A 23,182-nucleotide genomic window follows, 5' to 3' on the forward strand; every position below is an offset into this window, starting at 1 on the left:
TATACTTCAATATTTCACGAAAGTAAATGAACAAACTTATTCTACACCCATGATATTTAAATTGCATAAATGACAAAACATACTTGCGTTTCTCAAGCTATTCTGACAAAAAGTTACGAAAACAAAATTGTTATTCACAAATACATAGGTTATACATTATTTAAACAAATAACTACATGAAACAAATTTATTACCACTCTATTGTACTGTAACAATAAGAGTGAGGCCGGATAGAAGTAAGTCTGCCACACTTTTACGCTAATAAGCGCCTATCCACTTAAGTTTTTAAGTCTCCCTTCCCCATTATACATTTATATTATCATCCCACCCCTTTGGAATGGCAACAAGACCTTCTAGTGAGGTAGGAATATAAAGCAACATAGAAAAATGTACCCAAAGGTTAAAAATAAATGAAAGGGGGGGGGGGGGGGAAGGTTGCCATTCATAATTCAATTCTCGTGTCACAGTGTTCCACTGACACATAAAAACTTACTCTTACTCTGACTACATCAGAGCATATCATCGTTTATATTCTTAATAACACATGAATGCTATACAATTCACCTCGTACATTAGGTGTCTTAAAATTTTACAGTTAGTCTTGATAACTTATCACAAAGCATCAACAAGACAATACAATTATTCATGTAAACGAGTTTTTTTTTTTTTTTTTTTTTTTTTTTTTTACATGTCACGTCTGTTTAGCTTAGGATTCAGCAAATGATTTAAAGCTAACACAAGAGTACGATACCAACAATCTAGCTTGTCGTTTAAATATTGCAAATATGTATCACATTTCAATAGTTCTTTCAACAACAACTGAACATTAAACTTATTACTTTCGCTCTCGTTGAAAACAGAAGTTTCTGGCTCACAAGAATCGGTTTTTTCACTATTTTCTTTTACAGAATCGAATTCTTTTTCATGAATATGTTTCTTAGCTAATTCTAACCAGATGTTCCTAGTTTTTTGAGTGGGTCTCCACACTCTTATACGATCAACAGAATGTACGCCACAAGATTCTCCAGTTAAAGGATCTACAAGCTCAAAAACTTTGTCTGAAATTTTATTTTTACAAAACAGTGGACCTTTATAAAGCATGAAAAACTTGCGGATCTTTTTGTCTACTGCCGAACTCAAATGTGATTGCAACAAAAATACCAAATCATTTTCTTTTATTTTGTATTTTCTTTCTTGGGACGCATTATATTTCTCGTTTCTTTTCCTAACTTTTTCACTTCTGCGGTAGTCAGCCATTATGAGTTTATTTTCCCAATTTACAGGTTCACTTTCATCATAGCTTTCGTTCGTTACAATGCCAAAATGCTTCAGAACAGAATAATTCGCTTTTACATTCAAATGAAGACTAGCAGGGCTGACTCCTAAACTACTACACACAGAATAGTTTAACAAAATAACAATTTATGGTATGTATCTCTATATGACGACGATTACAAAAGAATTTTCAATTTTCTACAATTCCAAAATCATTGCGAATATTGTATATTACAAATAAACAATCCGGCAGAAGGTAACCATGTATTTAACCTACGCCTACTTTTGGTTGCTCTAACTTAAAAGTAATATTGTACGGTTTCATTTGCCAAAACATAGTGTACGTAAAATCACAAATTATTAAGTGGTTTCTAATTACAGCTTTACTTTTAGAACACACCGTATTTATACATGCACTTTGTTTTTCACCACTGCAGATGGCAACATTGCACAAAATATTGCTTTTTCTTTTACATTTTAACACACTAAACTGCTTGAATTTTACTTTATTAGCATGAAATTTCGCATCTTTTAATTTTTTATTCATTATGGCAACACTGTGTCGATGCTTGGATCGCATACCAAGTTGTGAAGTAAAACACTGATTCATGCTAGAAGATTGATTCACTGACTTTTGAACTATACCACAATCTTCACAATTTTTTCTATTTTTTCGAAGACTTTTAACACGCTTTACTAGCGTTTTTCGAAATTTTGATCGATCACTAATTTTACTTTTCATTTTAGATCGGTTTTTTGACGCACCTGCATGTTTGGGTTTTTTCATTGTACTGACGCGATTAACATACGGTTTTTCATTGCCAAGCATTTTTGACCTACATTTCGTGTTGCATTTACATTTACTTTTGGTTCTCACCAGTGCATGTGATTTATTCAATAACCTAACGGACATTTTCTGAAAAACTTTACAATTCTTACCGTTTACAAATGATCTGCGGTTTGCACCTAATTCAACAGCTGATTCAATACTTAATGATCTACTATGATCGCTAGATTTCAAATTACTGTCATTCGTACCACAACTTTCGGAAGACAATTCAGAAACATAAGCAGAATCATTTTTGCGTGTACCATGTTCTATCATTACACTACGATGGTATTCAAATCTACTTTTAAGATTGGAACGCAGGACCTTGTTTGAAAATTTATGAAAGTTATGCAACAAGCGGAACAATTTCTTCACTTTCTTACGAACTTTATGCAACTTTCGTTTGTTTTTCTCGCTCTTTTTACTATAAGCTAATAAATGAGTACGCTTTCTGACAAGTTTACTACACAAATGCTTTACGCTACTGAAAATTTCACAACAAACTAGGCCTTTTTCTTTCCATGAGACAAAATTGTTACTACAATTAGGAAACTTACTGAACACAGAACCATTATTTTTAATTTTTGAATGTACAGACATCGTGCATACGAGTACAAAGAAAGTTATTCGTTGGATTTCCTTAACTTGTACTTGACTGACTACTAACTCACAACAGTGCAGATTACTTTCAACATGACCTAGTTTAACAATCGTTACCTTAACAAAGTAAAAGCAACTAGTGCGGACGGGAATACATTCTAATTTACTAAGCGGTACACTACCTAACACACTTTCAAGTGTTTGCGATAACAAGCTACCAACGCGCATTGAGGTCTCTTTGCCTCGAATTTCATTACAATAAACGACGACATTAGTGCTGTTCTTCGCCAAACGGTATGCACACAGCTCGTGAATGTTATTCAACCCTTCACATAAATCACAATTCTCTCTTACCTGTCGCTTTTCAACTATTTTCAGACTAGGTGTGTCTGCTACAGCAATCTGACAACAAGAATTTTCGTCAATAGCTAGACTAGGAGTGTTCGCATATTCTTTATCTGTACAAGTACTAGTAACTACAACACTATTTACTTGATTACTTTCTTTCTTTTGCGACTCGAACTCATTATTTAACTGCATTGAGAGTCGTTTTACACTATCAGACCCTGCACGATTGATTGTGTCTACACTTCTTTCCAAACTCTTTTTCAATTCAACAGAGGATTTCCGTAATGTTGATACTCCAGTTGTAATACCGTCAAAACATTTTTCTAACTGTTGGTTAATTTTGTTACGACATTTTTCTACTTGTTGGTGGATTTCACTGTTTGTCTCATTAAGTTGCTGTTTGATATCATTCACAACACCATTAAGTGATTGCTTAGTGTCATTAAAAGTACCATTAAGAGATTGCATTTGTTCTTTAGTGTCGCTAACAGTACCATTAAGTGATTGTATTATTTGTTTGGTGTCATTAACAGTATCATGAACTTTATTAATAGCTTCAAGCAAAGTTTGCAAGCTTATATTTTTACTTTCTGCCATGATTACCAATTACAAATATGCAAACACAACAAACACCAATAATATCTTTAAGTTAGCGCATATAGCATATCATGAGAAATAAAACCTGTCAAATATTACACCTAGATCTTCTCCCAGATGTTACATCCGTTACGAATCAATTAATAAAAACGTGAATTATTATTAATTGATCCGTCCCTGGAGGGAAACGCCATTCTGTTAATGGTGAGGGGTTTGACCCGTGTACCTTTTCAATTGAGACTTTGGTTCCTGAGAAGGGCTCAGCCATTCTATTAATGGTCCTGGGTTCGTTCCGTGTTTGTCCCTGTGATATCGGGAGCCATTCTGTTACGGTGAAGGGTTCAGCCGTTCTATTACGGTTCCGGGGTTCTAGCAGCATTGCGCTGCGGAGTGCACACCGTCCTTAACCGGCCCCCGTGAAGAACTCCCTATTCCCTGCCCGCATATAATACAGCTTTGCACTATTTTATTCACGGGTACGGAAAGTTCGTCCCCACGACGATCGCTTAAGGAAGGTGCGGTACACCTCACCGTTACGGTCCAGATTCGGACGGGAACCACCTGGGTGAAGATCTAAGACGTATTACGAAAATAGACGAGAGCATCGCCTACTTTCAAGAACCGTGCGCAGGTTATCCAACAATCACCTTCTTATTACGTCATGCAATCTGTAAAGAAAAACTGACAAATTTATATCTTATTGTGCCATTTATTTAAAATGAATAAACGTACCTGAGATAAACAATCTTTCCCTTACTTTATTCGCCCCGTTTACGTAATGAGTTCATAAGTGCACTTTATTACTCACTTCGTTATATTGTCCGCCATGGCTTGGTGAAAGACGTGATCACATTTTAGGTTGGAACACTATTTATCCGTCGAATCCACACACCAAGATCGTCCTTTCTTCCAATGTTGAGAATTTAGCAGACAGTTATTGCAAGTGAACACATTGATGACATTATGTCGTGGTTTTCGATCAGGAGTTGACCAGTTTTGGGATGTTTTTGTGTTGGTCGTTTACTACATGTCCGTTGCGTTTTAGTACCACCTTTCAAGTTCTTTGTGTTTTCTCTTAATCTCCAACACGCCCCCTCGTTGTTATAAAATACCACTTGGGGCTAATTTGTTTTGATAATGAGTTGCATAAAAATTGCCAAAATGCTCAAGTTAATAATACTGTTTTCGTTAATAATTTCTACATATTTGAAGACAGTGATAGATATCTAGATTACAAGGTAACTAATATTCCACTTAAAAAAACGTTTGAGGACGAGATATTGTAGTGATCAGCAAAATAGCTGAGTCACTCACGTTCACACACATCAACACAACACAACGAAAAACTAGTTGTCCTCTCATCACTTTCCTCTTCCTCTTCTTCTATCCTGTCTTTTTAACACCACTAGGCGGCAGCACAATCAACAAGAAGCATACACTGCACAAAGTGTACGAATTCAGACGAACGTCACATCACGCTCTAACGCAGAATTCGCGTTTATACGAAAAACATTATAAGCAGAATTTTGGTACAGTTACAACGTGACATACCGGGTCCCGTCTTTGAGTTGCATTGGAAGCTTCAGAGAACGCTTTTAGATTGCAGTTTCTTACTATAAACTTTTATTATTATTATTATTATTATTATTATTATTATTATTATTATTATTATTATTATTATTATTATTATTATTATTTTATTAAGTGGCTACCTTACCACAACCACAAATATAACTTTTCGTTATTTTCAAAACTTGGAACAGCAATAACAAAACTCAATTTCAAGACAAAATAAGAAAAGTGAAAATACTGCTAAAATCCATGTCAAAAAAGAACTCGGACAGGTGGCAGCACTCTCTTTCTTTCTGGACTTAATAGGGGAATTTCCAAGAGTTTGTCTACTTGACCGTTTTAGGTGTCCAAGTAAAACGAGTGGAAGCCGTACTGTTTGTATGGGTGAAACTGTGTGTTTAAAAGTTAAAATGGGAAGGCAACGTGGTCAAACTTCTTTAGAAGTAAGAGAGCTTATTTTAAAGTATTATAAAGAGGGAAAATCAGTTCGTGATTTTGGGGAAATAGTAAATAGGTCACATTCTACAGTTCATGATATTATTAAACGTTTTAAATCAACAAAATCAGAGGAAAATAAACCAAAAAGTGGTAGACCTAGAGTGTTTTCAAAGTCAGACGAACGGTGGATTGTACTACAAGTTAGTAAAACCCCCAAGATAAGTGCTCCTAAACTGGCCAAAGAAGTGTCAGAACATCTCAATAAAAGCGTCCATCCCGAAACGATAACATTGGTTTTAAGAAGTAATTTACATGGAAGAGTAGTCCATAAAAAACCGTTCGTGAACAAATACAATAGAAAAAAAGAGACTCAGTTTTGCAGAAAACTTAGAAAAATAAAGATTTTTCGTTTTGAGCACTGTGTTATTCGCGGACGAAAACAAATTTAGTTTGTTCCGCTCAGATGATCAATGTTATATCTGGCGGAAACCTAATGAAGAACTCCAAGAGCGTAATGTACGATCCACTGTGAAACATGGAGGTGGCTCGGTAACGGTTTTGGTTGTTTGTGTAATCGATGGAATTATGGACCAGACAAAGTATCTAAACATTCTGAAGCAAAATTTGGTACAAAGTGCTGAAACATTGGGAATAACAGAGCACTTCTAGTACTACCAGGATAACGATTCCAAGCACAAAGCACTCAATGTGCGTTTGTGGCTCCTGTATAATTGTCCGTATGTACTGGAAACACCTCCGCAATCTGATATTAACATTCTTGAGCACTTATGGCCTCATTTAGAAAACCAGTTAAAAAAGCATACTATTAGGACACTGGAAGACTTGGAATCAGCACTTCAGACTGACTGGACAAAAATTGATCCCTCCTTCTGCAAAAAAACTTGTAAAATCCATGCCCGAAAGATTGAAAGCCATCGTAAAAAAATAAAGGATTGCCAACAAAATATTAAATATATGTAATAACTTTCTAAAATTTTGATACAAATTAAGTGTCCGAGTTCTTTTTTGAAATAGATTTAAGCTATGTTTTCACTTTTTGTATTATTTTTAGTCATGAAATTGAGTTTTGTTATTGCTCTTCCTATTTTCCATAAGTAAATACTATAGATAAATTAAAATGTATTTATTTTTCTCTGAAGCATACTCTTGAAATATTTATTCTCTCTTAGAGTAAGTAGGTATGTGTCCGACTTCTTTATTGAGCCACTGTATATATTTATAAATGTAGTGAGACTACATGGTATTATAGTATATGTTTCCACGAGAAAAATGCTTTTCGTGGCTCCTGTGGTTGTTAAGCAAACAGAGGCAGATTGAGAGTTGGGCTGCCGAAAGAGCATGAACAAGAGCAGGGCTCGAAGTTTTTTTCTTCTGATATAGGTGCCAGTTCTCATCAAAGTTAGACGCTATAATAAAACAAATTCAGTTTGATACGTGAGTCTACATATTTTAGATGTAACTTATCTAGGTACCAAACTCCTATTTTCTGTCGCTATGGCGACCTTGTGCCTGGAATTTTTCGAGCAGTGAACAAGAGGAATATTAGCAGAAATTCATTATGTATTGAATATGTTATTATTAACAAAATTCAACTTTTTGTTTTCAACAACTTTACACGAAATAATGTCTTAAACATACGAACATATTTATAATTTTTATTTTGTTAACTTTGAGTTGAGTAATGTTTGGTGAATGGTGGTTCACTTGCCAAAGATTACACCGTTTTCCGAGATCCACAAGAAAAAAAAAATCATAAAAGCAAATCTTCGAGGAGTTTAGCTCTTTGTTCAAGTTTCCTTAATATAGGTTGGCTTCCCATATATTGCTTCATTCACTAGAACAGAATATTTTGTATATTACTCACCATGACATATCACAAACCTTCACATTCATTTAATAATCAGGGTAACGGACTCACTTCTTGTCTAGAGGTCCCTGGATCGATCCCAGGCCATATGAGTTTGCGGTTTATAACATCATGTCCGTGGATTTCTTCTCGTTTTCTCCCACATGATCATTCCGCCAATTATTTTATAATAATTCGCATTCATTAATTATGCGTCTCTCTCTCTCAGCCTACAGGCAGGCTCGTAGTCAAAACACTTAGACAGGGGACCAAGCTAATTGCTTAGGGGGGGCTGACTCGAGTTCACTTTACATTCATTTATACATACGTACCAGCAGTCAGCTGAAAGTTCAAGGGAAGCTGAAGGTATTCGCTCAACCCACTGGACACCTTATAACTACGGACTTGCCTACAGGGCACACACATGGGACGTGGAACTACTTACCATTGCGATGGTATCATTTTTTAATGTTAACTCATATATGTTCAGTACACTTCAGTCGATCTGCAAATGTTGACATGGACTATTGCTTACCAAACTCTCCCAATTATATTAGTTACATTTCATAGACTAAGATAAAGCTGTAGCTTTTTAGCCAATTGTAAGCTTTTTAGCTATTAGTGAGCTTTTAAATAGATACTATCACACAATAACATGTTTGTAATACTATGACTTTTTTTTTTAATTTTTCAGCTTTGCTATTAGAAGAATTATGATGCTTGAATTTAGTCAGTATTTGGAGAACTACTTATGGCCGAATTATATAACAGACAAGTCTTCTCATGCTCATATGATGTCCATTGTTGTTATGGTTAATGAGAAGTTCCGCGAGAGGGTTCCAGCATGGCAGGTACATTTTTATCTTCATAATATAAATTAAAAATATGTCATAAATATCTATTTCATTGAACTCTGACAGTGGGATTATTCTATTTTATCATTCTGCGTAGCTGAGTCATAAGGTTTGCAATATTTCCACAACTCAAAACATCAGGTGCGTGTATACCCCGTGATCGGCCGTAAGTAGATCAAACTGGTCCTAGAGGTGGTGTGGTAAGCGGGCTATGTAACACGGAGGCCGCCACTCCGTTAATATTTTCAGTCAGTTTTTAGTGGCAGTACAATTAGTGCTCAACAACGTCTGATAGTGAACTGTTAGTGTATGAGATCGAACATGAGCATAACGCTGCGATAGCAACCCGAAACATGGTCATGAATAAGGGGAAGGTGCAGTGAGCCAGATCGTACAATTCGTTGGTTCCAGAAATTTCGTGCAGGTTGTAAACATGTAGATGATCAGCCAAGATCCTCCCCCCCCCCCTTCCAAGGTAACAAATTCTGGGGCAACGACACACCACTGAGGAAAATCCATCCAACGTAACTGCAATAATGATTTTACCAGGAGGAAGACAGTATAATGAATGAAATCCAGTGCTGTGCACTACTTAACAAGAAAAGCTTGTATAGCATTAACTTTAGGTGTTTTTTAACCAACGGCCAATTAGTACCGACTTCGCGTGGGATTATTATCAAGATCCACTTTTTTGGCTTGGAGTAGGAAATATTTTAAGGCCAATGCGATGTGACCGCTGATTGTTGGACTTTGAAATAAGGTACACGTTAGTGTGATCAAGTGAGGGATCTATTGTAGAGAGAAACTAGTACGTTATTGAAGGTAACCTCCAACTGCTGGTAGTAATGTTGTATTAATTTCTTCTGATTTTATTTTATTTTATTTTGCTGTAGATAGCAGGTAGTTATCGAAATTCAGACATTGAACTGTTGGGTAAGCTTCCTGATGGTGGCGGTGATACATGCCTTTGAAGCGTCGTCAACCCTGTTTTTTTTTTTTTTTTTTTTTCCCTTCCTTTCTTCAAAACAATTATGCATTTTCAGTTCTGAAGTTGTGTCTACTCTCCATATTCCCTCATCATGTCCCCGTTTGAATTAATGCAGCTAAATTACTCTAAATCTACCTGATCCGGCAGTATACCACATTCTGTAACACAATCAGCCTGGCTGAAAGATAGCTTGTTGAAGTGACCTTCAACTGGTATTGAAAACTCGTGTAGTCAGGAGGAGGGGTTGAATGTGTGTATTTCGGCTATTTATTTCCGAACAACCTTATAAACAGGTACATTTATGAATATGAGTACTATTACTTTCTTGAAGTACGGTAGGTTTCTGTTATTTAAACATATCAATTAATCTAATTAGCTTTCTCGGGATTCCAAATTCTGTAAGAACGTTGTATAATGTTTCTCTCCTCACCGAGTCGTACGCCTTTCTAAAATCAATAAATAATTGATGTACCGGGGTATTGTATTCCCACTTTTTTTTTTTTTCGAGTATTTGCCGAATGGTAAATATTTGGTCGATAGTTGATCGATTTCGTCTAAATCCGCACTGATAATCTCCAATAATTTCATCTGCGTAAGGGGTCAATCTTGCTAATAGAATATTTGAAAGGATTTTATAGGATGTTGACAGAAGAGAAATGCCTCGATAATTATTACAGTCAGTTTTGTCGCCTTTCTTGTGAATTGGAACAATGATTGATTCTTTCCACTCTTGTGGCAATTCTTCCTTGTTCCATATAAGGAGAATGAGTTTGTGTGTCTTGTTGCACAATTTTTCGCCTCCAGCTTAACTTAGCCGGAATTTCATCTACACCCGGAGATTTGTGTTTCTTTAATTTCTTTATAGCGATTTCTATTTCTATTCGGTTGGGTTCTGGAATATACGGTTCTGCGGTGTGTATCTCCTTTTCTCCACGCACATTAGTTTTTGGCTGCGTGTTCAGCAAATCGTCAAAGAAATCTTTCCATCTATTTAAGAGGCTATCCGTATCAGTGAGAACTGTTCCGTCAGCTTTCTTTAATATATAAGTACGAGGTTGATAGTCTTTCTTAAATTCGCTGATCCCCTTATACATGTCCCGAATATTTTTATTTTTACTATTATCTTCAAGTTCCTTAATTTTAGCTTTCAAAAAATTGCGTTTCTTTGTTCTAAAAGTTTTGAAAGTTTCCCGCCTGATATCTGCGAAATTTTGTGTAGTTATTTCATTCGGATTTTGTAGCCAGTGTAATTTTGCCTGTTTTCTCTTCTCTGCTAGATTAAGACATTCTTGGTCGAACCATGGTCTGTTCCTACGTATTTCCGCGTGTCCCAATTTTTCTATTGCTGAACTTTTAATGCTATCTCTAATTTCAATCCAAGTATCCTCAACACTAGTGCACTCCGAGTCCTCTAAAACCGAGAATCTATTCGAAACTTCAATCTGATATTCCTCTCTTACCTGACTCTCTTTTAATTTCTTTAAATTAAATCTCTCCGTTTTCGGACATTGAATATTACCTTTATTGAACAATAATCTCTCCCGTATTATCGCTACTACCAGGTAGTGATCAGTGTCACAATCAGCCCCTCTAAACGACCGGACGTCAATTATGCTAGATTGTCTTCTTCTATCTACTAAAACGTGATCAATTTGATTATGTGTTTTTCCGTCTGGTGATGTCCAAGTATATTTATGAACGTCGCGATGTGGGAATTTTGTACTCTTCACGCTTAGGTTTTTGGATGTTGCAAAGTTCACGAGTCTAACACCGTTGTCATTACTTTCCTTATGCAGACTTTCGTTCCCTATAATCGGTTTGAAAATATCCTCTCGTCCTACCTTCGCATTGAAATCCCCTAATAGAATTTTCATATGGTATCGCGGGAGTTGGTCAAATATCCGTTCCACTTCTTCGTAAAAACTATCTTTTATATCGTCACCCTTATCTTCGGTTGGAGCATGTACATTTAGAACAATAATATCACACCACTGTCCCTTAAGAGTAATAAAAGAAAGTCTGTCAGTAACAAATTCAACCCATTTAATTGCTGGTAATATTCGTTTGTGAACGAAAACCCCTGTTCCTAACTGGTGATTTTTATTTCCTTCCCCGTAAAAGAACGTAAAATTTCCGGAATTCACAGATCCATTTCCTTCCCACCTAACTTCCTGAACTCCTACTAGGTCCATCCTGTATTTCTCTAACTCACTCGTTACGGATTTTAACGCGCCTGCCCTATAAAGACTTCTAATATTTCATGTTCCAAATCTCATGTCCATTTTCTTTTGCTGATGTCGTGCCAAGTTATCAGTCCTTGTCCGAGGCTTTTGTGAATGTTTCTGAACAAGTGCCTTTTTTTACAAGATGAGGTTGTTAGCCTTACCCAAACCCCCAAGCTGGAGGACCACTCCTAGTCGTCTGTCCGCGACTGCTTATTCAGTATATTCGCAGCTAACCTGTATATCTAGAGGCCTTCTTCTCGATCCGCAACCTGAGGACGCGCCATGCCGTGGTGACAGGAACCCACGTTACACGGACCTTGAAATGAAACAGACATCAAATATGCGCATAATGTAATTCACCAGAAATAGATCTGTTTCTTCGTTATTCTTTATTTCCGTACTCCTTTACGTTTAGGGTTTAATCGCAACCCGTCCACAGTTACATCAGTTTATTTAATATTTCTTTATTTTTTTTAATTTTATTTATTTATTTGTTTTTTTTTACTAATTGGGTGTACTTCATCCGTCAAAAACTACTACTGCACAACGCAACTCATTATCTCAGTTTATAACGTAACTCATCTCTCAGCTGCTTGCACAGGCTATAATCTACAAATTACCAACCACTGAGTCTGTGTTATTACTACATTAACCGTTTTCTACCCAACAAATACGTGTGTTTGGAAAACAGTCTACTAAGCTTTCACAAATATATCTGGAAATTGGACGTTTCTGATATAAAGCAGTTACCTAATATTAATTTTAACTACAGAAAAAAAAAAACATTGGTTCATGATACATTGTTTAAACTGAAGACAACTTTTTTATGTTAAAAAATAAACAACACCAACAACAAAAAGTTCTTCCATCTCTGTTTCGTAGATGTATGATTATTAGTGAACAAACTCCATGGCTCTGGATAAGTAGAGTAACAAATAAAACACAGTTCTGACCAGAGCAGAATGAAATATATTAAAAGTTTAAGTATAGTTTTTAATATATTTCGTTCTGCTCTGGTCAGAACTGTGTTTTATTTGTTATGATTATTAGCTGTTAAGTTGCAAGATATATTCTAGAAGAGTGCTACCTTCATAAATATGATAGTATAATTGAGGCATTTCCGGGTAGTAACAGCGAACTCAACAAAATTAAGTGCAATCTAAATTCTCGAAGGAAAAAGAAGTGTTCGAGTAGTAATATCAAACTGTTCTCGTGGCTATATTTGTAGTTTGTGAAAGTCGTTCCCCTTTTCCTTAGAAAATACAGTTTCAATGGACGATTATTTTGACCATTCAGAGTTCATTTTTAGGAAACAAGTCTTTGTTGAGTTTGCCATTTACTACTCGCAATGTCTCAATTAATCATTGATTATTTCCTGATTTTAATAAACCTATATTTGTGTAGCCTTTCAGAAAACAACCTGAACATTTTCCTGGCTTCTTCCATCAAGTGTTGGAAACATGTCTTAATGAAAGTGCTGATTTTACGACTATTCGAGAGCAGACGGCGCTGTTAGTCTTCTTGAATCATTGCTTCAATAGCATGGAGGTGGAGCTGATACGGGAACAAGTGAAACGACTTGTGTCTTTATCGATGTGGGTTTCTTTGCAACCGGTAAGCATTTACTTTGATTTATAGGTTTGATTAACTATAATTCCTGTATGTAATGTATAATAGAGAGATTAAGATTATTGCTTGAAATGGTATTTTAATAAATGTATTTGAAGCTATAGGTGAAAATATTTACTTAAAGATGTTATAGGATACATATCGAAAAAATGAAAAACATGTCTTTGTATTCAATTACGTGAAATATGTTCACAAGGCAATGTCACAGCCGTACATCTTATTATTGTATTTTTCTTTTTTTCTTTAATTGAATATTATGTGATTTTTGTTGTTGGTTAATCATATTTAATTATGCTATGGGATGTTAAAAGGACGGCCGATCTCTCCTTTTTAATTGAGAAGTTACCAATTGTTTATATTGTATATATGTCTGTTTCGTTTATTTCTCTGTTTAATATGTTTGTTTTGTGTATTCTTAAATCCCTATGATAGAATATTCTCAATGGAAAATTCCTATTAACATTGGATATCGTAGGAGAGACTTCAAGGGTGAGACAAAGTCAAAGGGGTAATTCAGAACAGGATATGAAAGAGATTTTTGGAAATGTTTGTTGGGAAATGGTCACCAGGCCTTACACGTGATGAGTATGTAAGCACTGAATATCAATGTGTCATTTTTTTAATATAACAAAAAATGTGTACGAAAAAGGAAAATACTTAGAGTCTATGTGCGCACGCAGCTATAGTGTTGGGTGCACAAAAGGATATATATGGAAAGTTAACATTGGTGACCAAAGCACAAAATAGTCGTAAGATCTGACGTAAGCTGCAGAAACTTATCACGTTTCTTGTATTTACTATAAATGTGATGTTCTCCAAAAACTGACGTAACTTCGTAGACACACGCCGTACTATATAACTCGAGAGTCCGTCGGTCAATCTCTTTGTCGGCATTTGTAAGTCTAAATTAACCGACGAACTTCAACTGTAACTTTACTTTCTACAAATAAACTGGGATATTAAATTCGTCTCTATTATTTAAAGTACTTGCCACCCCATGGATCTGTCTGCAGCTAAAGATTAAGAGAGACTTGATATGTTTGTTGTTTATTCACGTGTGACCGCTCGCATACTGTTAATCCTGAAATTGAAATTATAAAGTACGTTCCGCTCGCGTAGTGGAGCTGCGACAGCAGTGACGAAGATGTGAAAATGCTTGCTGAACAGTCAGGATCCCACTTTTACGAAAGTGGCATTGACAAACTCGTCTCACTGTTAGACAAATGCCTCGATCGTCTTGGCGACTTTGTTGAAAAATTAAGTGTTGACTGTAGCACAGAATGTGCATTGGCTTATGTAGAACATAAAATATGATTGCCAAACATCCCTTGTAAACTTACTGTTGGGACGTCCCTCGTGTATCCAAAGACTGTTAATATTTTTGTAATCTGCGGTGATCTTTACTAGAATTCTTCCTGGTTCAAACAGCTCAGAATCACTGGTATCTTATTTTCGACCAGAAATTGAAACCCATATTTTTTTTTTTCTTTTTCTCTCTCTAAACCCTGCATATATAATTGGCTTGTAGAAGATAATCCAAATTTATTTATTTATATTTTTATGTCAAATTTAAGATATACGAATCAGTTAAATTTCTTTCAGTCTCGCAGAGAACAAGAGCTGAGAGCAGTTCCTAAATGGAGAAAATATTGGAAATTGATTCAGAAGAAAGACGCCGCTGAGAAAGATAGAAGTAAACTCGACTGGGAACGAAAGTTTCTCCAAAGATTGATGATCAAGTTCATGAAATTATTAGAAGGAATTGCCTTGGAAGGTAAGTGTGTGTGTGAGCAGAAACAGTGGTAAATTATTAAACCTAAGAATTACAAGTTATTGTCCGTACCAGATAATCCCAAGCCAAAGAGTCATCAAATCCACTTGTGAGTAGGAAGGGTCCTATTTGTTTTCTTAAGTTTCACAGTATGTAAATAAGTAAAGCAATGAAGGAATAAATTCTAATACCAAGTAAAAAGTAATTAATTTTACCCACATTCTGAAAAAAAATGATTCAATAGATTTATCGACCATTATGAAATTTCATTGTGCTTTCCGATTGTTACTAAAATTATTCTTTTTAAAAAATAGTTATGAACCCTTTTATATTTTATCGTGTATTTTTCAGCGATAGAGTAATGTCTTAATTATTCGATTAAAAAAGTGCTAATAAAGCTTTTACATCGTTTTTTAGTTATCAAGCGTCGAGGCATTGTTGAACACGTTACATATTGTTTCACGCCTTTCTGCGTCGAGACAGGGTGTCATGACGTCATAACTTAAACAATATTTTTGTTAGGCCTAGCGGCTTACTTTTGCACTTACAAGGAGACTTACAGAAGTGTCACTAGCTGATTTGAATGAAACTTTGCACACTCGTAGAGCATCAAAAAATAATCGACACGTATTTTCTTTTTTCGGCAATGGTGAAGATTTAAGGGAGGAAACCACCCTTTGAACGTTATGGGTGGTCTCTAAGCATAGACCGAAAACAATCATTTAATTTAGAAGGAGGTTTTATGGGGCTTTTAGGACAGCTGTTTCAGAATCGAACGTCAAAATTACAAAATTCAAAATGGCGGATCCAATATAATGATTACAGTTACAAAATGTCTTCTGGTTTGAAATTCTCTGCAGTTACCCAAGAACAATTATAGTTGGCAGAGATTACTGCGAAGAGATTACAGACCAATTTGAAACCCCTTTCTGTACTAATTTTAATGGGATGCTTTATTAAAGTGAGTCTCTGCACTTCTCACTATAACGTTTACAGGACACAAACAGTAGAAAGTGTAGCACAGTCAATAAATCTATGACTCATAGCTACACCATACAGCCTTTAATTTCTTTAAAAAAAAAAAAAAAAAAAAAAAAAAAAAAAAAAAAAAAAAACTTGGAGATCACCCTTAACGTTCAAAGGATGGTTTCCACCCTTATATCTTCACCATTGCCGAAACCAAAAAAACACGTGTCGATTATTTTCCGATGTTCTACAAGTGTGCAAAGTTTCATTCAGATCGGTGATTGACACTTTCGTAAGTCTCCTTGTTAGAAGATTGAAATTTTGCATACACATTCAGTACACCCCTTAGTATTTTTCAGATTTGTTTCGGATCTCTGCGTTAAGACGGGAGAGGGGTCCAGAGAGGCAAAAAGGTAATAAAAAAAAAAAAAAAAAGAAAAATAACAGAAAATCCCTTTTCCGCGATTTTCTCGCCTCAGATACATGCTGGAGACATGCGAATAGTACCGTTTGAAAGGCTATTCTGTTCTGAAGAGAATGAGGTACGAGTCATGATCCTAGGGTAAATAGTTATGTCTCAGGAAATTTTTACGTGAGATCTTGTTTTATATGGGAATCTTGGGTATTGTGGGGATGTTTTTAACACATTGCTAAATATTTTTTACCTTACTTTTCTAGATAGAAGCCTGAAATGTTGTACACATATTCGGTATATCCCTTAGTATTTTTCAGTTAATTTTGAGATCTCTGCTTTAACACAGGGGGATCCAGAGGGACAAAAAGGTAAAACAAGAAAGAATATTTTTAATAAAAAATCCGTTTTCTCTCTGAATTTCCCGCTTCATGGACATGGTATTGAAATATGAATATGGTACCGTTTGAAAGGTTGTTCTATTCTAATCAGAATGAGGTACAAAACATGACCCTAGGATGTCTGAGGAAATTTTTATATTACACCCGGGTCTTTTTGGAGTCATCTGGGGCATTGTGGGGATGTTCTTAGCTTATTGGTAAATATTTTTTCCCGCTCTTACTATTCAAGATAGAAGCTTTAAATTTTGTATACCCCGTAGTATTTTTCAGTTGATTTAGAGATCTGTGCGTTAACACATAGATAGTCCAAAGGAGCTCAAACTTAGAGAAAAAGGGTTTTTGTTCCCCAGTACTTTTTTTTTGGGGGGGGGGGGGTTAAACCCACAATAAAACCCAAAAAAACACCTCAAAAATATACTTCAATACTTGGAGTGAAATAATAATCTTATTATGATTATAATTATTTTCTTTAATCGTACTTCTTAGTGTATGACTAGTTTCAAAATTGACTCAAAATATATATTTACCACCAGAACAGAATACCAATGTAAACAAGAAAGGTTTGGAAATCATTCATAATGAATGCTGTTTGCGCTCGATCAAATTTGCTGTAACACCGTTCAACTGTAATCAGTTAAATAAAATGAAAAGGATCTTACTTGTGATCACATCACGGGAAAACGGTTAAACCGTTTGGAATAAATTTTTGGATATAGTTTTCTCGTATTTCGAACTAGGTTTTTAATCAGATTACTTTGATTAAAATGCGTGTTCTATGAGAAGAGCGGAAAGTTAAAATTTGGGAAAACCTTAGTATCTCACGATTCTGTCAAGTTAGGAAGAAGACATTTTTTTTTATGTAAATTTCCCATTAAAAATCAAGTGGACACGTATCCAAGTGTTTTTGAGAATTTCCATTTTAAGTGGGAAGGAGAGCATTTTCTATAATTTGAAAGCGATGTAGTCTGTTGTTTCTGATTGCATCACATGGGGAAATGGTTAAGCAGTTTGAAATGAATTTTTGTACATACAATAAATAGTTAGTACTTACCCTGAGCTGGGATTTTTATATTACTTTGATTCAAGGGCGCCTACGAGGAGTAGAGGAAGTTCAAAATTCATGTAAAATATATATATATATAAATTTTAAAAAAAGTGTGTGTCACGAGCCCAGCCCGCTAAGTTAGAAAGTTGAAACTCTGTATATAAGCTCCTCATTAAAATTAAGTTGGTGTATGTTACAACATTTTTAAAAATTTTCGTTTTAAGAGAGGAGGTGATTTTTCATAATTCGTTTGTTTCCATTGATAGCGATTTTGGCTGTTTGTGATCGCATCACGGGGAAACGGTTGAACAGTTTGAAATGAATTTTGGAACATACTTCATTATTATTTATTTATTTATTGTGTTACTTTGATTAAAGGACACATCATAAATGGAAGTAAAGGGGCTTCAAAATTTCAGTCAAAATTACTGTATCTCGTGAGTACGTCAAGTTAGGAAGATGAAATTCGGTATTTAAGTACCCCCCTAAAAATAAGGGGACACGTCACTTCCTGTTTTTGAAAATTTCAATTTGAAGGGAAGAAAGATGGTGTTTTCTATAATTTCTTTCTTCACATTTAAATCGATGACGTCTGTTTGTGATCGCGTCATGGGAAATGGCTGAACAGTTTGAAATGAAGATTTAGAACATAGTTAGTACCTACCTCAAGCTCTGATATTATCATGTAACTTTCCTTAAAAGGCGTATCCTAAGGGAGAATGGGATTAAAAATTCATGCCAGAAATAGATTATCTTGCTGCACTTTCACTAATGTGCATATCCTAAGGGGAAGAGAAGGCTCAAACATTTTCCTTGAACCTAATTCTTCCTGTGCAAACAACGGGCACTTCAGCTAGTATGGAATCAGAAGTAATGCGGCTACATTTCCTTTTCTTTTATATACATACTTGTGTATTAATATAAACAGATAAAATGTCCTTTTCCGTGTATCAGTTTATTACAAATCGAGAACGCTTCACTTGAAAAAGGAAATTACCAAAGATATACCTCTATCTTCTTAACACTAACGGCAATCAGATCGTGGAACTCCCTAATTCTTCTTGCGTATCTGATGGATTATGTGAAGCATAGAACACTTATTGTATGTCACAAAGCCCCTTTAATCGTAAAACCTGTTTTATGAAACAAAGCCCCTTTAATCGTAAAATCTGTTTTAAGAAACCAAATTGGCAACTGAAAAATCCATTTCCAACATTTTAGTTCTTTTTTTTATATAAAAAAAAACTTATTTCTTTTAGGAAAAGACATCCATTCAATAAAGCCAATTTTCATTTCTGGCTCCTGAACTTGAGGTACTATTCCAGTATTTGCTGGCGTGTTTTGAGTGAAACTCAGGACGACTGGCTCAGGGATTTGAATCATAAAATGTAAGAGGGGATTTTATTCCTATTCTGTATCACATAAAGTTATCCACCTCTTTCTTATTCTAGAAAATGTGTATTTCCTTCTTTCTAGAAATCGGAATGTAGACCTAAGTGAGTTTCATTGTTGCATAATGTGTCCCATGAAACGCGTATGGAACTTCACGGATTCCTTGTGCATAATTTTTTTCTTTCTTTTTTTGTTATTTCTAAGGTCAGTTCAATGTCTGATGATTATGCACCAGGGCTAAGGGAGACTGTCATGATAAGGATAATAATGGTGACATAACGAAAGTGGTAGGAAACGGGAGAACCCCGAGAAAACCCATGCACACGATGTTTGTCCACCACAAAATGCATTTGGCGGAAGCTGAGATCGAACTAGGAACCCGCGCCAGATGTAAACTACGACGTCCCCGCAAGGGAATTCCATAGTTTCATGTGTACAGTAGAATATTTATGCTTAAATGGTATTTTAAGTAGGAATATGGCTTTAAATATACGTACAAAATTTAATAAAGCTCAATATTACCCAATAAAACCCGCTGAGCTGGGTTTAAAAAAAACCTGGGTTTTTCACAACCCTGTGGGATATTGTTAATTTAAAGTTTCGACCAATTTACCACATTACATTTCCGGCAGAGTACAGCCATTCCGGGAATTAAATTGTCGTATTTTGTGTCTGAAGGTGTAAAATTTCATCTACAGGCTATTCAGAATATGTTTTTCTTCCAGGCCATGTGGAACCCGAAAGAATTCATTACTGTGAGAGGTTTTTGGAGCTACTTATCGACTTGGAAGCTTTACTGCCAACACGACGATTTTTTAACACAGTGCTAGACGATTGTCATGTTGTAGTGAGGTGTCATTTGTCCAGTCTTACTAAGAGATTAGAAGGGAACCTCTTCTCACAGGTAAGTACATTTTTTAAATAATATAATTGTTTAATCGAGTTAAGGGTGGTACGAAGCTGGGTATATTAGGAATGGTACTGTAGTTGGGTTGATCCGTTTGGAAAAGTATGATATCTGGGAAAATCAGGACTCCAGTTACTGAACTTCACGTATGTTTCTCGGGAAAACATATCGTGCTTCTAAACCGTGTTGAGATACTGTACTACTGCGTTATGGGAAGACTGACAACTGTTAAATCTGTTGAACAACCACCGGTCATCCCGATACAGTTGTACACCTGAAAATAATTAATTGTGATACTCATTCAGTTAACTTTGAATTGCTCCGAATATAGAGTTGCACTTGAGTATAATGCCACTGTTACACTGACACACTGTTACACTGTTATATGACACTGAAACGTAATAGACATAAAACATGAACAATACACGAAACTTATGTGCATGCACTACATATTTATTTTTTTATGCAATGCCTTTTCGGAAATAAATCGCAATTCGGAAACGAAACGAAAAATTCGTATTATTGCGAGATCACAATGTCGATATTTTATATCTTCTCTTTTGTGATATGATTGTTTTTCTGGGGGACTTCAACTGCTGCTTGATTCAAAATTTGTATCGTAACTTCAATTCTCTTCTCCGCATTAACACCAACTATTTTGAAACTCAATTAATTAATTAATTAAGTGCAGTTTTCACTACGGACGATATATCTTTTTTTGCAGACTCGTATGTTCCTTTTTTCTCAGCTTAAACTGTTCGTTGTTTATATTTAAAAAAAAAAAAATCATATCCTTTTGCTGCACGAAGTCTTACAATAATTTAAGGAATGAGGACCTGGAAACATACTTATGCAGAAAACTTCACCATAAGGTGGTAGGCTGGGTGTATACATAAAAAAAAAAAGGGTCGAAATATGGCTGTTCAGATCAGTCGTAATTGAAGGCATAGAAACAACAAACGGGATGGTTATAAAGCATCCACTCGTTTTGTAGAAAACATTTAGTAAAATAGAACGAACACACTTAGTGAAACACCTAATATATATTGACACATAATTCATCACAATCCACGCAGTTTTACCTCATCGAAGTTGCACATGTCTACACACATCCAGCGATGCACGGGTTCACGAAATACTTTTAGTAACGTCACAGAGGTGGTGGTGACGACTACGTGTCGAACACGGTCCTTTAGGTGGTCAATTGAGTTACATTGACTTGTTCATTTGTCTTTGTATACCCCTCCGAAAAAGTGAGATTTTGAAATTGGATAACTGTAACACGCCCCTTAAAAAAGACATGCAGGTAGTCAAGAAAAGTCCTTAGGAAACGAAGAGATGCAATCCTGTTTTGAACAATTTTGAAAATGTAATTTTGTTTCAGTTATGGTTTAAGATAACTTGCGCATCATATAGAAATACACATATTAGTCACTATAGATTTCACAAAGATGAACTGTCCGAACATATTGGACTTCGTGAACCCTAGGCATATATTGATTGTTTCAATGTCTCAGTTCCACTGAAGGATCTCATTTAGTTGTTTATTTGCGTACTGTCTGCAGCTGTGTTGGTTTGACAGTTCTACACGTGTGGAAGATAGCTAGCGTTGTGTAGTTTTTGAACGAACAGATCTTTTCATTGAACCAGTTAACATGACTAAGAGTTTTAGTTCTCGGTTAGCTACGTGCGAGCACACATGAAGTGTTACTTTAGAAGGAAATCAGGTAAGGTACATGTGAAACGAACTGTAAAGTATAGTTCGCTAGTTCGCAAACTAGATGGCGCTGGCATTGCTTGCTTCATCTGGAATGCTTTCTCTCTTCAGGAGGAAGTTTAGAGGAATATAACAGCTAAAAAAAAAAAAAAAAAAAAAAAAAAAAAAAAAAAAAAAAAAGCACAAAACACCTACTAACAGTCTAAAACTAAATTAAATTCTTGACGCAACAGCCCTTACGGGACCAGGTCTTACCAGCCGGCTTGAGGTGATATGTGGTCAGCACATCGGCTTCCCTCGCTGTTAATGCTGGCTTTCTAGGCCGGAGTTCACTAGTTCTTTCTTTCAGGTAGCTCCTAATTGTCCTCACGACGCTGAATAGACGCAGCAATACCAACACCATCTGGCGAATACGAGCGGTCACTCATTTTTTCTTCTGGTCTGACCTGGTATTGCTTATATCTATTAGTTTGAAAGTAGCAAGAACGTATCAGGATAAATAATCCACTTGTATATATCGTCATCATTCTGACAGAAGTCGTCAACTCCCTAAATCTGAGTTTTTGTACATTAATACAGAAAATTGAACAGCGGAAGAAAAGTTAAATTATGTGTAGGTGTAAGAACATAATATAAGGTTACAGTGGCATACTAAGCTTCCTTGGCACCCCTAGGCACAAACGTAATGAGCGCCCTTTTCCACTTTTACAATTTGTGAAGAAGGTATTGAACTTCTTGCTGATAAAGACAAGTAGCTTGTATCACGCTTCCCTGGATTTACGTACCGTTCAATGTATTTTGCAAGAAATAGATCAAACTCAACAATAAGCTCTAGGGACATCATATTACGCTCATAGTGCAGAGAGTATAATTTTTCTCCGTGACCACAAGAGAAGCTCGCAAATTGCTAACGTCATTACGACAGAAAAAAAAAAAAAGAGAGAGAGAGAGCTCTTCTTAACTCAATGACCCAATCGTCTGAACATGTCACTGAAAATGTTTTCCAAAAGCCCAACAGATTTCTGACTTGTTAAGAATATCAACTCGCACTTTTCTTTGTGTCTTCAGAATTTTAATGAGATGCCACAATATTTGCAAAATGGTTTTCAGTCTGAAATGCAATGAGTTGCAATATTGTCTTGTCTTTGAACGACCTTCATGATATACAATAAACAGGACTAGTGCTGCATGAATAACAAAGTTAATTCCGCAAAGTTGATTCACTATTTAAAAGTTTAAATAAAAAGCTCTTATTTTAAAATCTTGTCTTACCTGCTATGAGTCTTTGCTAGTTAGAAAACTTGCTTTCTGCATGCTCAATAATTTCACGCCTTAGGAGAATGTCAGTT

At 35.6% G+C, this 23,182-nt stretch overlaps 1 protein-coding gene across 1 annotated transcript in view; it reads left to right on the forward strand.

The window, feature by feature from the left end:
- The window catches only part of LOC145664005 (RNA helicase aquarius), a 253,088-nt gene that overhangs the window by 18,988 nt on the left and 210,918 nt on the right, over nucleotides 1-23,182 (forward strand). Inside the window, exons 3-6 of the mRNA XM_081730295.1 lie at nucleotides 8,221-8,377; nucleotides 12,998-13,207; nucleotides 14,825-14,996; nucleotides 19,935-20,113. Of these exons, the coding sequence (XP_081586421.1) occupies nucleotides 8,221-8,377; nucleotides 12,998-13,207; nucleotides 14,825-14,996; nucleotides 19,935-20,113 (718 nt within the window). The remainder of the gene's footprint in view (nucleotides 1-8,220; nucleotides 8,378-12,997; nucleotides 13,208-14,824; nucleotides 14,997-19,934; nucleotides 20,114-23,182) is intronic.

The sequence above is a fragment of the Thermobia domestica genome, chromosome 11, assembly GCF_964235325.1.
Source record: "Thermobia domestica chromosome 11, izTheDome1.hap1.1, whole genome shotgun sequence".
Taxonomy (NCBI): domain Eukaryota; kingdom Metazoa; phylum Arthropoda; class Insecta; order Zygentoma; family Lepismatidae; genus Thermobia; species Thermobia domestica.